We start from the raw sequence: 15624 nt of genomic DNA, 5'->3' as shown, positions 1-15624 counted from the left end.
TCGGATAACAGAAATATCATGGGTGAAATACAACTTTATACAAACCGGAATGAGCAACAACGCAATCGGTCGCGTTAGTGCCATCGACAAGCAGTTTGTAATAACATAATATGAGGTTAAGCGATTCACAATGGACTTATTTAGCTGATAATTTTATAGGTTGAAGCATTGTAATTATTATGACTTTACATCGGCGTACTCTTATGCTTGCTTGGAAGTTTTTCTTTAACGGTTTACAATGCCTTGAATTCTAGATTCTGATTAGTTTAATTTAATAGTGACCGTAGAGTAATGATTCATACTGATCACACACTGCACGTTAAATCTTTTAATATGGATGTCAGTAGTTTCGCCATAACGGCACAAAGCTACGGCGAATTGCAGTAAATTATTTACAATTAGTACCCGTACTTTTGCAACAAACCGGAAAACGCATGCTAAGTTCTACTGACACATTGGGAAAATGAGAATTCCTCGAGAAATAATGCAAGCTTGCTAAACAACAATTTTTAACTAGCAACCAAATAAATCAAGAACGATCCTTGGCAAAATTTCGCCCATATAAGCCAAACACAAGGATGCTTTTCAACGATTCTGACCCATGCAGCACTTGGCGTGAACGATCGAATCTCCATTGCCCGGCACTGGCCAACAGCGCATTATCCACCAGGACAGTGGGATAGGCGTAGGAACCAGAAGAGAAATTGCCGGTCAGGGATAGATCGGAAAGGCCACCAACGGCCGACGCTATACCATCGCCACAATGTCGCTCATCCAAACACCGCACTACCGCACACATTTCGTTATACAGTGTATAATTCTCGGTATGCATTCCGGAAAATAATCCTAGAGCGAAGTAACCTGGATGTTGTGGCTCCTGTTTGTATGTATAATTAACTTGGCAGCACAGATTATCCCGGCAAAAAATGGTGTTTTGATTTATACCCTCTCCTAGAGCAGTGTACCAAAATAGATCACCGTTTGTCATCGTCTGAAATGCATGCTGGTCATTCTCGTGGGAATTCAGTATTAACGCTGACGGTACGGCTCGTGATTGACCTTTTACTGGCATCGGCAGTGGGGCAACAATTAACTGTCCACCGGAACTGACGTCAGTTACATATGTGTAGTCAATAACACCATCTGGACCAAAAATCCCGCTGCCGACATGCGCGGTGATGGGACTGTGCACATTGGCCACCAGCAGGGTGATCCCGGTGCGCACTGCCCATCCTTCGGCGATCTCATACAGCGCCAGAAAAGGAATGCGGTTAAACCACAAACTAGGCAACACAACAGCGTCCACCCGGCGCTCTTGGATTAAGCGCAACAAGGGATCACTCTGCAGCAAGTCAAAACAGGTGCCCACTCCAATCACGCCCCAGGGGGTGGTAAAGGTCACAAAGTCCAATGGCGGTGTATCGAAAAAGCGTTCACCGAAGAGATTGTATTTGTGATAGACGGCGATGATGGCGCCGCGCTCGTTGAATACCAGATTGCTGTTGTACTGGAAGCGACCGTCGGGTGGACATTGCGGATTACTCTTGCCGGTGTGGTTGCACCAGTGGATGGTGCCCAAGTTGACGATGATGGTGAGGCCATGAGATTTGGCTAGACAGGAAATTTCTTTAATGACTTCGCTTTCCAGTGCCGAAGAAGATTCACAAGGGTCCGGGTCTGTGGGAATTTGTTGTAAATATTTTAGCAGCTGATCCCGAGATGAATAAGATGCTGTGGAAAGCAGACCGTATTCTGGAAATCAAAGCACTGCATATTTAGAATCGGTGTTTTCGGGCCGTAAACAAACAATAATAAAAATTATCTAAAACTGCTTTTTTTCTTTTACCGTTTAAAGTATTTTTATTCAGAGAGTCTGAAATGCGCATGCGTGATGTTTTTGATGTTTACAGGTATTACACGGAGACATCCACGCACCTGGAAACACAATCAGTCTGGCTCCGAGCGCGGCGGCTTCCGTTGCGGCTGCTGCATACGCGCGCAAATTCTGCAGCATAAGCTGCACAGGTGGATCCTTGCCGGTGCCTACCGGCTTATGCTCATAAACGGCCACTTTCCAGTCGGCTTTTGATCGATCAACGCTATTTTGGCCATTTGTCCACCGAATATTGGTCAGAAAAAGCAGTGGCAGAAAGAGGAAGAGCAACATGATCAGAAGTTCCGAACTGCGGTGAAACAATAGCGAACTGATATACACGATCGAGGCAAGCCTTCGAAATACTTGCGTACAGTAAATCAGTATTTGCCAGACACTCAGGCTCCCAGTCAGCTGAGTGTCCCGCTTAAGATTCCCGATACTGATTGTAAGATTTTTGATATTTATATCTATATGCTGTGAGCCTGTGCAACTACTTTAATCACTTATCAGTTTCCATCTGTGATACCATTTAGCAAGAGATAAGGTATTCGACTACTCGCAATGTCTTAATCGGTACTTATGCGGTTATTGTTAGTACTTACTGTCCTTGTAACTCTATTAAAATTAATGGTAAACGCACTTTTGGCAGTTTCTCATGATGTCCACGACAAGTTTGTACGTTTGCTCGTAGTCCATGCAGCTCATGTTGCCATAATTATGAGGACAAAATTGATATTTTCGTCGACTGCTGAATATCAATTCGGCTGGCTTGAGAGCGAGAAATTATTTCGCTTCTGTAAGCCGTACACGGTTGTCAGTTTCATTTATAATGATAGAAGTATGATTAACTCTTGGATGTAATAAAATATCACAGAAAAGAACTAGCAACGAAAAGAAGCTAGATTGCCCCGATTTAAAAATAAAAACACTTTTTGTGTCATGTTTTTAAACAATGTTTAAAGGGTTTTGAAGTAAAAACAAAATATTATATTTTATATTTCATTAGGTAACCGGAACTGGAAGTCTGAACTCTGGAGTTATGCTCGCAGTGTCGCACACACAGCGTAGATCGTGTGTCGCATGGTAAGCCGCACAGGTAGTCGGGAACTGCCGCAGTGACTTACGTATAACTATAACAGTAGTTTCAAAATACTTACTGCGAAATCGGAAATCAGAATTATTTTCAAGGTTTCCAACTTCCTGCAGCAGTTTTAAGTTTCTCGTTTGTAGGTTTATTGGACATTGTGCAGCATGAAATGATCGAGCAAACTTATTTTTGAAGTGCTCATCATACCGTAACTGCATAGCTTTGGCAATAAGTAGCAATTATGGCTTTGAAAACTCCGGGAAATGTAGTTTCTAACTCGTGCTTGTTATCTATATCAAAGGATTTCGAAAGCCTGACAAGCAGGCCTTCGGAGTTCTTAGCACCAAAGCCCGAGGTATCGGGAGATTTCCGCAAAGTTGCTAAGCTCATTTTTGATTTTATTCATACCAGTGATGGCGCACAGCTGCCTCACTCCACCGATCTGCCAGAGCTACTGGTTGATAAGTGTTTTGATGACGAACAAGTGTGGACCCAACTGGAAGCGGATAATCGCCTGAATATCGACTCGGCAGTGAAAAACGCGGCCACATTACTCGTCCAGTCAGATAGTGAGTTCTTCGGAATTGCCTCTTTGGCGCCGTCAGACGTTACTGACGATGAAAGTGAACCAGAGGAAACCCTCCGGGAAGAGGAAGATGAAGAACACGGTGACGTCGAGGCAAACTCAGATGACGATGAAATCAGTTTACCGCTTGAAGATCGGCGGGAATTGGGGAGTGAAGATGATGAGGATGAAGAAGAGTTGGATGAGCGGGAAGAGACCGCGAAACCGTCGCGAGTCTTTCCCAAAAGTGTAGTTGATGACAAGTTTTTCAGGCTGGAAGAAATGAACGATTTTTTGTTAGAAAACGAACGACAGGTTGCTAAGCCCGATGAGGAAATTGATTATTTTGTGGAAGAGGACAGCGAAAGCGAAAGGGAAGATGTTAAATATGACGATTTTTTCGACCCGCCGCCCGATGTTTTGCAGAAGGTATTTTCGCTCAATTGTTTTACGCACACTATTTTAATAATTTATCTTATGGACTTCGCTTTTCACTAAAATAACAGATTATCAATAAGTATTTGCTTGCAGCTGGCAGTTGTGAATTGTTTCGTAAATCTTTTACTTTTGTTTTGTGATTTTTGCTTGCAGAGTGTCTATGTTGTATGTTGTAAACGCAAATTTCAGAATGTACGTACAGTAATTGAATAGTTTAAAAAAGTTAATTTAACAGTTTTGTACTTAAGAGATGTAATTCGATCCCACTCCAGATTCATTACTTTTAGCCTGTATTCCTAAAATTCATCATGCGATGGACAACGAGAAATTGATAAATAAATTGTGAAAATCAGTAATTGAACATTTCGTGAATTCGTGGTTGTCGGAAATTAATACTGATGGGAAATTCTGTACGAGCTTTACTGCATCTGGTTGTATTGCATTTCTGTCATGTCGGATTTGTTATTGTAACGATTTTACCAGGAACAACGGGAAGAAAAAGATAAAGTTAAATCCACTTTTGAGAAACGCCAGGAAAAACTCAAAACCAAAATTCAGGCCATGGAAGAAGAAGCTGTTTCGGAACGGCCATGGCAGCTGAGTGGCGAAGTGGCCGCTAGTAAACGGCCGGAGAATTCTCTGCTGGAAGAATTTCTGCAGTTTGATCATGTTACGCGACGAGCTCCGGTGATTACGGAGGAAGTCACGCAGACGCTGGAGAGTTTGATTCTGCAGAGAGTGAAAGATAAAGCGTTCGACGATGTGCAGCGTAAGACCAAACCCAAAGATGTGGATCCGTATGAATATAAAAAGAAGCTCATTCTGGACGATTCCAAACCTAAAATGAGCTTAAGTCAGACGTACGAACAGGTGAGACATGAGGGCTTGTAGTGGCAGATCTGTTACGAACAACCAGTTCATCATTAATTGTCTTGTGTTTATGAATTAATTCTACGAGTGTGAGTAATGTTTGCTCATCGTTATTTCTTGCTAGGTTTACTATCCTCTTAGTTTTGCTTGATAAAAAGACAACACAGTACAATTCTTAGAAATACACCAGATGTCAGGGATTCCTGTTTGCTTTTCCGTGGGCTGTTTGATTTTTAACGTGTGTTTTAATGTTATTTTAGGAATATCTGAAGAAAACTGCCAAAACTGAGCAAACCGAAAAGGAAGAACACCGCAAAATCCGCAGTGCTATCAATGAGCTGTTCGTCAAATTGGACGCGCTAAGTAATTTCCATTTCGTCCCGAAACCGGTGGCACCAGATATCAAGATTATCAACAATTTGCCTACAATTGTCGTCGAAGAAGTACAACCATCCGTTGTTTCCACCGGTCAGCTCTTAGCACCTGAAGAGGTGCAAGCCAAACGGAAAGAGGAACTCAAAGGTGCTACCGAAGCTACGCGCACAGATAAGAAACGAGCACGGCGGAAAAAGAAAGGCATGCAGAAAATGAAAGCCCATCACCAGAAGGAGAAGATCAAGGACAAGGACGCGGAGAACAAAAAGCGTGACAAATTAACGGGAAAAGCGGGCGGATCTTCTACGGCGTTTTTTAATAAATTGCAAGATACTATAAAGACGGAGATGCACGCGAAAAATGGTGAAAAGAGTAAGAAGAGGAAAAACGATTTAAAAAAGATACCCGGCGGGAAAAAGATTAAATTATGAAGGTTGCAAGCTGTGTATGCCCTCTTTTATGAATTATGGATGTTTAGTATCGTTTTCTGAATGGTTGTTTTAACAGCACTGACTGTTGGAAAACGCGTTTCAAACTTTCCAGCAGTACAGTGCCATGTGTTTCGAATACAATACCACCTTACATCTTGCGGTTGCTTAAAGAAACATAGGTAATAACAGAACTGAGTTTGTGATTAATACTGAATATTAATTATACTGTGGCAAAACGGACAAGGTTTTCTGAAACAAAGTTGATTCGTTCAAGAAAGGTGCAACATCAGATACAAAGTTGCAGTAATAGTAGCCAATATTTAATTTGCTAGTCTATGATTATCACATTATCAGCGGAATCCGTATTGGGTGTTAGGTTCTGCGTTTCGTACGCGTCGAGAGCCTTAGACAGGAAATCATCAGTATCGACAGAATCCATGGGCAAGAATTCGTCCATAGGGAGAGCTGCCATAAAAGCATCTCCTTCCGGGTCAAAGGCAGAATCACCGTCCGCAGCCTGTTGAGCACTAATCGTTGTAGCAATGGTGGCGTCCTGTCTAACTGTCGCTGTTGGTGGAGGACAAGGAGGCGCTGCCTTTTCCATTTCGGCCAGAAAACCCTCTTTTCCTTTCCTGAAAGTCAAATCTCAAGTACTTACAAGTAAATCAGTATTTTGTATATATAGATATAACATTATCTAAAGCACATGAAACACAGCGTGAGATATATCGTGAGAGCATGAGTCCATAAATCATGAACATTCAATTTTATAACCGCTAAAATTTCCGAAACGTGGACATAACATTAATAAAGCATATATATCTATAATGATAATATATAGCAATAAACGCTGATATGCATTTGTGTTAATTAGAATATTCACTGAGAGCAAAGATTTCCGTTGAATTTGCTTTCATTATCCTTAATTTCCGGGTGAACACTCACAAAACGGAGGCCAGCACGTATTTTTGCGCATGTTTTGCGCAGAGTTCCGGGACACTACCGCCAATGAGTTGGATATTCGCACTCTTCAACAGCATCATGCCTCTTCGGCATGTTATCGGCGGCAGCAGCCGAACCTGAGTGCGAGCGGAGTAACGGTAAACAAAATTAATTAAATAAACGCGAGACAGTATACTAATTGTTGCAATTGACTGTTCCAGAATTACTTTAGTGCCAGGCGGAGTGTATGTGCTCAGCTGGCTAATGGGATTATACTCCATGCCGCGAATAGTTGTCACACCATCGGTAAACTCAACTAACAACACACGCTTTCCACTGCTTTCCTCTTTCTGCAATAAATCACATGGTTTGGGCGATTTAAAGATAATTCTAAAATAAATGCTGAAATGTATTGCTAAAATAAATGCTACTTCCAGAGCAAAAAATTTTGCATATCTCAAATTAATGTACGTTCTTCACTTTCCCGTTGGCAAATTTAACGATAAGTTTTTTGTAATTACTTACTGTTTTGTTTTTGTTGGATACTGAAGCAGTTGTTACGGTTGTATTGTCGTGAGCAGCTGCTTCCTGTTCTTCGGAGACAAGAACATTTTCACCAAACCGATTGATCACTTTCTGTAATTGTTGGTATGCTGGACGACTGATATCGCGGAGGAAATCAATCTACGACGCCAGAAAAACTCTAAAACAACCGTACAGTCAAACCTCTACTTACAAGAAGTCAACGGATTCAGTAAGTCGAGCCTGCAGTCAGTCAAACCTGTAGAATGATCGACTCAGAGATCTCAAACACCGTCGACTTCTTCGTCACTTTGGCTAAAGGGGACTGTTGTGGAGGAAGATTCCATGCCCGCAGATCGCTATTCCTCCATAAATCAAAACACAGGTGCTCTATCTAGGAGCAAGAGGCACGATTGTCTCAGACTGTACTCTAGATGATAAACCAAAGCCAGCAAAAATTAATGTTCACTCGTCGTCAAAGATACCTCGCGTTCATTCAAAGACTGTGCTTGGGCTGCTCTACAAAGCTGAGACAGAACAGGCTCCGGGAGGATAATGTTTTCTTTGGTAAAATATGCTCTCACTTGCAACATACTCGAAGGTAAAATTCACTTGAACTAAAACCTCAACAACTAAAACAAACTAAGCGCAAACCTAAAAAACTTCAAAAACAGTAAAAATCAGTCCGCGCGTTTGGAACTCTGGTTTTTGGACGATCAAAGCAAAATAATGAATGGTCAGAGACCGCTGCTACGGGCGGTAAGGCTGTATGCACGATTGCTTGGTTTATAGGTTTGTGAATACTGAATAGTGACCAAATAAAAGAGGAGCATCCGGGTGTCCTCTGAAGCTGTTTTGAAGGCTTTTTCGTCACCGTCACTTGGCTCTTGTTAATGCATCCCGATTACGGTTTTGATACTTTTTCCAAATGGCAAGCCACTGTTATAAACCAAACTATCTTGCGTGATAAAATCTAAAGATTTGCCGCTCGCGTATTAATTATGACAATAGTTATTACGTGAATAATCCTTGTCAGCAAAGGTCATAAGAATGTATCTTAGCACTATTGCAACATTTATTATATACTTTTCCACGATCCTTGTGGCATCTACGCTAAGAACCCGACTGCACCGGACCGATTTAGATCGTCAAATTCACCCGTGGACTGATTCGCGCGAGCCTTTCACCAAGAGTAAGCAATTTTCTGAGATAATACAGGCATTTTTTTAAAATTAGCAGCCTGGACATACGGCCTAAAATGTAAGAATACAAGTACGTAGCAAGTAAATTAGCAAGTAAGTAGTCTATATAAAGACCATCTTTCATTCAATTGTTTAGATCTGGATCCTTGGGAGCAGTTGAATCGCACACACCCCAACTGGCAACCAAAAGTGTCTCTGAACTACGAAGAAATTTATGGTGATTTGTCATTTTAAAATTTCGTCAGTTTCTTCATTCATGATCAATAAGGAATTTACGACCAGTTTTCCAGGGAACGAGGGAATTGAAACATTGGAGAATGATATCATAATAACAAACAATTCTCTTGTCGTTACGGCAAATGGAACGGTTAGCAATTAAACTCGTACATATCTTCTGCATCGAATACAGTACTGGAAAAAATGCAAATGCTCGTTGTGGAAAATATCCTATTTTTGATAGTCCTATATAAAAACCATTTACAATTTAATCGCATTCGCGTGTACGCAGCGATATTATTATTATGTTGCTTTGCTATACTACGTAGTTATTAATTTATACTATACTTCTATGCTTGTTTAAAGGTGTTGAACGACGTTATACCTACAACTGTTAAACCTACAATTAATATAAAAATTATTATTTGCTGACTTGAAAGTTAAAAAAACGCCTAAAAACCTTATTTTTGTCCTAAACACACCTAAATACCTTATTTTCCTTTGGTATTGCTTGTCAGTTTCCGCTAGAATAATTTACAGCAGATAAACATTCCGGCTTTGCAGATCGAAGCGAAAAATTTTGTTTCCGCTCAGCTGTTTCACTGGCCGAGTCATCGCATCCCGGTGGTCATCGATCCTCAAGCACCGTACTCGAGGGCGCAACGTGCACTGATTCTCGATGCACTACGCCAGTATCACCTCTACACCTGCATCCGGTTCGTACCGCGAACCACCGAGAACGACTACATATTCATCACCCATAGCCCACAGAGAGGATGCTCTTCTCACGTCGGAAGACAAGGTAACACTTATTTATTTAGATAAGCGATTAGAAGAAAGTACTACTCAGCAGTGTATGTAGTATTAATTTATAGATTAGTTAGTACATATCGCGTTTAGCATGTGTTTCGTTAGTACAGTCACTATCTTGTGAATATCGACAATTAAGCATTTTTTTTCATCCACACGTTAACTGTGTACTTGCCGGCAGCTTACCGTTGTTGCAGTTTGTAGTTGCTCGATCAAGCGTTATCACATTTGAGACAAGTACAACTATCCAATTTGCAGGAGGAAAACAGACGATGTACTTGAAGATTCCCGGTTGCGTGACCCTAATTGGAACGACAATCCACGAAATACTGCATAATATTGGGTGAGTTATTGATTATCATACCTGTAATGATAGTGCATACTAACATCATTGTATGCATAGATCGATTCTGTTTTAATGACATGCATCTTTGGATATTTACGGGTCAAGCATTCACCATTATGTACAGTAACGTACGTTCTTTCTAAGAATTGCGGGCTATTGTACGGCAGACTGTGCAATATTTACGGCACTTTGGGCGTGGAGTGGCATTAATCGTAAATACTGTGTTGTGCTGAAATCTTTACATCGCAGAGCTACAGTTACAAATACTCGATATAATTGCATAATGCATGTAATCTGCATCTATCACTGACCTTGAATACTGTATTATTCTAGATTCTTTCACGAGCATTCGCGACCAGACCGCGATGCAAACGTTAAAATTATCTGGGATGACATTTTGCCAGGTAAATCTACCAACAGCATATTCGATAAAACCTAGTTATAATAATATGCCGCAATAAAAAGATGCGAAATTGTCTAAACTAAACCGGGAAACCATAGCAAAATACGGTTAACTTTGTGGCCAGGTTATATTTTCGGTTAGAAACCGGTGCACTCACAGGTAAAAAATACACAATGGTAAGTATAGTGCTATATATTAAACCAATATACTGAACTAATTTCGAGGGTTTTAGCTGAACAACCCAGATAATCAACCCGACATAAATAAGAGTTTACAAAGAAATGTTTCTGTATATAATGCCGACGTTTTACTGTTACGTGTATTGCAGCTGTTTCTAACACGCCTTCAATGCAGGTTATGCAGCAAATTTCCAAACATATGCTCCATGGACTGTGGATACTCTCGGACAACCATACGATTACGATTCGGTTATGCACTATTCCGCTGTGGCGTTCAGCAAAAACCGCGCATCTTATACAGTCTATCCATGTAAAAATTTTTACGCGGTTCATATTTCGACTGAGCACATTTTTTATGCTGTACTATACCAAACTGTTTTGTGCATTACTTTCACTACTTCTATTGCAGTCAACGCACGTCCTGACAGGCTGGGACAGCGTTTAAAACTGAGCGAAATTGACATTCGTAAGGTCAATGTGGCATACAGATGTCCAGCGGTACAACAAAATACGCTGCGCGATGTCGGTGTGGATAACATTACTAACCTTGCGCGAAAGAAGACCGTGGTATTTGTCGGCACACCGGCGATTTGCAATAGCGGAGGTCGCATCGACGCTGTGCTGTGGAACGACGGAGAGTTGTTTTTATTCAAAAGTACACCAAAATTTACAACAGCCATTATTTGTAATTGCATTTTCATCCGTTTTTCTGCTCTGAAAATTAAATTAATCAAAAGAAATTGTGCAACAAACATGTGGCAACGCATCTGTATTCAAAGGCAACTAAAAAGTAAAAATTAATGAAATGCTGAAGAGATTGCTTATATGTTTCGAATTTGCAGAAGGATATTACTGGATTTTTAAAGAAGCAGGGCTCGGACGGTTTGTGACGTCGTATGTGAAACCACGCTCGACTGTCGAGCTGAGCGGTCCAGCGGTTCCGAAGCGCTTTGATGCCGTGGTTTTCTTCGAGAATAACTTCTACTTTTTTGAAGTATTGACAGCGCCAACAATCATTTTTTGGTTTTTCTTAAAGGTCGAAACAACCAAACTAACGCAGAGTATTTCAGAATGGAACCACCTTCGTACTGCCATCTTTGGAACCGGATATGATCTCAGATGCCGCACCCACTCTACAGTTTTTTGCCTTGCCCAACATAACGGTCAAGGCTGTTTTTGAGTTCGATAACCAGTTATATTTTTCGGACGGTATGTGGAATTTTTTGAAGTGCAATGACCACTTACAGTCTGCGTCAAGCACGTGAATGTATTACCATATTCTTGGCGTGTGTAAATGTGTGTTTTATTATTTCAAGTACGGAGGACAACGCCATTAAAATATCATCAACAAAAATTTAACACTTTATAATGTGTAAATTGTAGAGTATAATACATGTTATATGGTGGCGGTGCATAAAGGCAAATAACTTGCGTTGGTTGCCCAATTATGGGATTTTGGATTTCCCAGTTTAATTAACACTACTTTTTATCAACCGCTTTTGCTTTTTTCAGGGTCGACCATTTACCAATACGAACGCACTAATGATGCAATTTTGCAACGATTTCACTTCACGCAGGTAAATCTTCTGTTTCTCTGAGAACCGAATCCATTTCTTTGTAATTAATACTGGAACTGTTTTGACAGCAATCCGGATTGCCTCTTCATCATGATCTAATCGTCAATGTTGCCGATGGACGCCTGTTGATATTTCGAGGGAATCAGATCTATCTAACAAAACGGCATATGCTTCTGGTAATGTCCTACGACGTTGTTTATACTTTATAGACGTATAGTATACGTCGACTTTGCTGTATTCAGTGTATTGTAAACGCGTAAGTAACCATTGCATATGCAGAGCTTTTTAATTTTATTTATCTGAATGCAACAGGTGGAGAATGGGTTTCCCAGGAGTTTCCAGTCGGCATTTTGCTGACAGCCAAGCAGCTTGCCGCCTTTCAAATTCAGTTTTATTGTGTTTTACGTAAACCATATGGTATTGTTATGATTATGATTAGAGAGATGATTGATGATTTTGTTATGATTTGAGTTTTTGATTTTGAGTGTGGGTTAATATTAAAGTGATTGTGTATTTGTATCAGTTTTGTCAGCATTTTACGAGCACAGTACGTATTGCACAGATGTACAGTTGTTGCATTAAAGATGCATTATAAAAATATTAGTGGTTACTATGGATTGCAGATTGACCAAAGGTCATCTACAAATATTCCGGTCACGCTTACCTAATAAAACCCTCTCTTACTATTTTTGTCTGGGTGTGGCTAAATATGTGACACTACTGTTCTGCAACAATGCTTTATCAGATTCTGTAAACCAATAATAACGCACGTTGATGTTGCGTCCGTGTGAATGGTGCGCACTGTGCCGGCCGAGATTCCTGATCTGACACCGGATGTCCAGAGAGCGCACATTTTACCTAGCCCCACAGCACGGGTACTTGATTCGCATACCGGCGAACGCTGCACGCTGACTTTGCAAAATGATGCAGTCAAACCAGTCGCCCACGTATCCTGGACGAAAAGTGCCGTCTGCAAGCCGACAGATTGGTACGAGAAAATGGAAGCATCCTTGGATCAACCAATGGACAGCAATCCGGATATGCATGCACTGAATATAGAAAATGCAGAACAAATTAATTCTGAATTTAGAAGTACCGAGCAATCATCCGGTACCACTTCTAAAAATCGACCAAGCAAAAGTCGCACCGGAAGTGAGTGTTTTTTGCACATCTCAGAAGTTAGAATTATTAAAGGCCATGCAAATTCATATGTGAAGGAAATAATTTACTTACGTGAAATATCGTACTACCGTTACTTACTTTATATAACTGATTAACTACCACTTTAAAATTTTGGAGTCAGAAACGGATAAGAAATTAAACGGTGTACTTCGAAAACGCAATCCGACTAATTCGGGGGAATCTGAAGGAGAACTAGTTTCCGATGGCGGAAAAACCTTCTACAATCCTCTGACTAATGATGAACTACAACGAATGGCTTTGGAAAAAGTCGCCGAAGTGCATAAAGAGTGAGTGGCAGTTAACTAGAAAACGTATTTATATGCAGTACTTCGCACGAATATTAAGGAACTGCATTAAAATTGAAGCTCTCGAGTACACTTGGAATTATTTAATTAAGGCTGTACCTCCAGTACAATACCTAATTTGAAATTCTAACTGATTTGGAAATCTTCTTGATTCTTTCAACAATGGATAGCATGCCTTACAAAGTGCACTTAATTAAGTTTGATATTAATTGTGCCTTGCCTTTAGAAATGAATTGCAGTCTCTTGCAGTGTGGACAACAGGAACAGCGCAGTAAAGAACGGGAAACTTACCTGTAAATTCAGCGTATCATTATGATATTCAGTTTACTTTTTGTCACCCATAACCTTCTCTAAACATTGTTTTCAGACTGAAAAACAAAGAATGGATCGATGATCAAATTCACTCATTTCACCGTGAAAAAGTACGATCATTAAGCAAAAATATTCTATGATCATCAGGGATACTCATGTCAGATACTGCAATGAAAATGCAATTTCAGGAAAACTGTGAGGAATTCTTATGTAATCAACTGGACGAACAGGAGACACTGGAATCGTTAACCCGCGAGCAAACAGAGAATGTCCTTCAACGGATACTGGACCAACGCCTGGCTAAAGCCGCTCTCTTTGCCGAACACTGTCAAAGTCAAGTGAGATAAAACTGCCACTTCCGGTCGTCCAGACACACGACGGTGTACTTACGTTGCGTTTTGCGTGTACGACTGCAGAATGGCAACAAAACCTGGTGGAAAAACAGGAAGAGATACACATCAAGCTAGCTCAGTATCACGCCTGGAAAGCCTGGGACGTAAGCTTGCAATATTGCATGCATTAACTGGCAAAACAATAAAATAGATGAATTCATGTTAATTCAAGTTCAGCAATAATCTGTGTTAAATTTGCATAAGTACTTATGCGTACCATTACTTATAGGTAGGGTAACGTTTGACTACTGTAATTCCACATGCAATATGCTAAGTATACGTATTATTTATAAGTACTAGTACAATTATTACAGTACGCGGTTTGCAGAAAACAGAGAATTTCATGAGGAAACAAATAAAGAAGTTTTCGGCGCAAATCCCAAGAGAGAAACAAGAGAGATACCGAGATTTGAGACAACTTCGGCAGAAATTTCAGGAGCTGAAAAGATTGTGGCAAATTGAACATAACCGGCGAATGAGCCTGCTTGATGTCGCATTGCGAAAAGTACGTGTGGGCTGGTCCGGCGCTAATCACTGCCAAAAAATCCATTCAAATTTCAGACCTTTAATTAACCTGCATATCTATATGCCTTCCACTGTAAAAGGTGTCCTTATGAATATGCAGGTTAATAAGGGTGGGTGGGTTTTTTCTGTTCTTTCAGTAGAAGTACTGCGTTACAGCGTGGTTTGGTTTTACGCTCTTATGTTTTACGGTCTTACGGTACACAGTATTACAAACGAGTACCTGTCTGGCAATAAGTGGTTCTGTAACTTCTGTTTATATAGGTACTCGTTTATCTATATAGAATCGTATATAAGTCAGTTTATATGTCTGCTAGGAAGGGACAGTGCGAGGAGCAAACCATGTGCAAGCGAAACAAGCCGTTTCTGATACGCAACGAGCGAAGTACAACGTCCTCTTGAAGGAGGTTGAAACCTGGGAAGAAATCAAGCAGCGATGGTCCAAGCTGTTGGAAGAGCACGTGTCAGCGGATCCCGATCTGCTACAAGATTTGGACAAAGCCCGCCTACCGGTGGTATACGCCGAAAAGGTCACTGTTCGGTCTCCGGTGTTCCAAACTTCAGCACTGTGCCACCTGGATCAAATTCAATCCAATTTGGCAAGAGTTACCAAGGACCTTGATGCACATAATAAAAAATACGACATTCCACTAGAAAAATTAGTATGTATGCCCCCTGGCGCACTGGAAAAAAGCTGAACAAACGGCTACAGGCATCAACACCAATGCATCGTTTCTGGACAACAGTAATTTCTGCGACTGCAACTGCTACTGATGTTACCGTGCGAAATCACTTCATGTATAAGTTATAGCTAACACTATTCATCGACTGCAAGTGTATTAATTCAAAAATACCATTATGTACAAACACAGTACAATACGAGAACTGCCCAATATTAAGCTAATAATATGTGCAACAGTTCCTGTTCTAAAGGGCTGGAAGAGTTGTTTTATTTGTTCTTGCTAGCCGATCTTTTGAGTTTAAGTGAAAATGGCATTTTGCTTGTACAAGTATATTAATAAAATTTGTTGATTTCTTTGTGCAACAGTTCGTAAATTCAGGAACAAAAAAC

General features: G+C 40.6%; 5 protein-coding genes and 1 long non-coding RNA gene across 7 annotated transcripts; 4 read left to right on the top strand and 2 right to left on the bottom strand.

The window, feature by feature from the left end:
* Positions 1 to 312: 312 nt before the first annotated feature.
* LOC129581086 (pantetheinase-like) lies at positions 313 to 2879 on the bottom strand. The gene is made up of 3 exons (XM_055471971.1): positions 2517 to 2879; positions 1936 to 2183; positions 313 to 1752 (listed from the first exon to the last, which is right to left on the bottom strand). Exons 1-3 carry the CDS (start codon positions 2579 to 2581, stop codon positions 530 to 532), a joined length of 1536 nt encoding a protein of 511 aa, XP_055327946.1. The 5' UTR covers positions 2582 to 2879; the 3' UTR covers positions 313 to 529.
* On the top strand, positions 2489 to 5898 carry LOC129581085 (U3 small nucleolar ribonucleoprotein protein MPP10-like). 2 transcript variants are annotated; one of them, XM_055471970.1, is made up of 5 exons: positions 2489 to 2672; positions 2883 to 2959; positions 3375 to 3957; positions 4450 to 4836; positions 5097 to 5898. In XM_055471970.1, the coding sequence occupies exons 2-5, from the start codon at positions 2916 to 2918 to the stop codon at positions 5640 to 5642; spliced, it is 1560 nt and encodes a 519-aa protein (XP_055327945.1). In that variant the 5' UTR covers positions 2489 to 2672; positions 2883 to 2915; the 3' UTR covers positions 5643 to 5898. The 2 variants fall into 2 exon arrangements, with proteins under 2 accessions (XP_055327945.1, XP_055327944.1); XM_055471969.1 differs by having other exon boundaries at positions 3107 to 3957; positions 5097 to 5897.
* On the bottom strand, positions 5685 to 7800 carry LOC129581087 (recQ-mediated genome instability protein 1-like). Its single transcript, XM_055471972.1, has 6 exons — positions 7592 to 7800; positions 7366 to 7500; positions 7110 to 7268; positions 6812 to 6934; positions 6588 to 6721; positions 5685 to 6274 (listed from the first exon to the last, which is right to left on the bottom strand). Exons 1-6 carry the CDS (start codon positions 7697 to 7699, stop codon positions 5971 to 5973), a joined length of 963 nt encoding a protein of 320 aa, XP_055327947.1. The 5' UTR covers positions 7700 to 7800; the 3' UTR covers positions 5685 to 5970.
* On the top strand, positions 6025 to 7201 carry LOC129581088 (uncharacterized). The gene is made up of 3 exons (XR_008689443.1): positions 6025 to 6302; positions 6517 to 6742; positions 6806 to 7201. It is a non-coding gene; the product is annotated as an uncharacterized LOC129581088 (long non-coding RNA).
* A 764-nt stretch (positions 7801 to 8564) lies between the features above and the next one.
* On the top strand, positions 8565 to 12280 carry LOC129580865 (zinc metalloproteinase nas-13-like). Its single transcript, XM_055471588.1, has 11 exons — positions 8565 to 8675; positions 9089 to 9326; positions 9593 to 9677; positions 10014 to 10084; positions 10438 to 10572; positions 10672 to 10917; positions 11105 to 11256; positions 11333 to 11471; positions 11775 to 11839; positions 11908 to 12015; positions 12152 to 12280. The coding sequence occupies exons 1-11, from the start codon at positions 8565 to 8567 to the stop codon at positions 12194 to 12196; spliced, it is 1395 nt and encodes a 464-aa protein (XP_055327563.1). The 3' UTR covers positions 12197 to 12280.
* Positions 12281 to 12515: 235 nt separating this feature from the next.
* Positions 12516 to 15541, top strand: LOC129581307 (uncharacterized). The gene is made up of 8 exons (XM_055472294.1): positions 12516 to 12991; positions 13143 to 13308; positions 13566 to 13619; positions 13694 to 13748; positions 13827 to 13971; positions 14055 to 14134; positions 14359 to 14535; positions 14870 to 15541. The coding sequence occupies exons 1-8, from the start codon at positions 12631 to 12633 to the stop codon at positions 15248 to 15250; spliced, it is 1419 nt and encodes a 472-aa protein (XP_055328269.1). The 5' UTR covers positions 12516 to 12630; the 3' UTR covers positions 15251 to 15541.
* The last annotated feature ends 83 nt before the right edge of the window (positions 15542 to 15624 follow it).

This window comes from Paramacrobiotus metropolitanus, unplaced genomic scaffold (assembly GCF_019649055.1).
Source record: "Paramacrobiotus metropolitanus isolate TYO unplaced genomic scaffold, Prichtersi_v1.0 Parri_scaffold0000005, whole genome shotgun sequence".
NCBI lineage: Eukaryota > Metazoa > Tardigrada > Eutardigrada > Parachela > Macrobiotidae > Paramacrobiotus > Paramacrobiotus metropolitanus.
The sequence above is the reverse complement of the archived record's forward strand: the minus strand, read 5'-3'. Positions and strand labels throughout refer to the sequence as shown.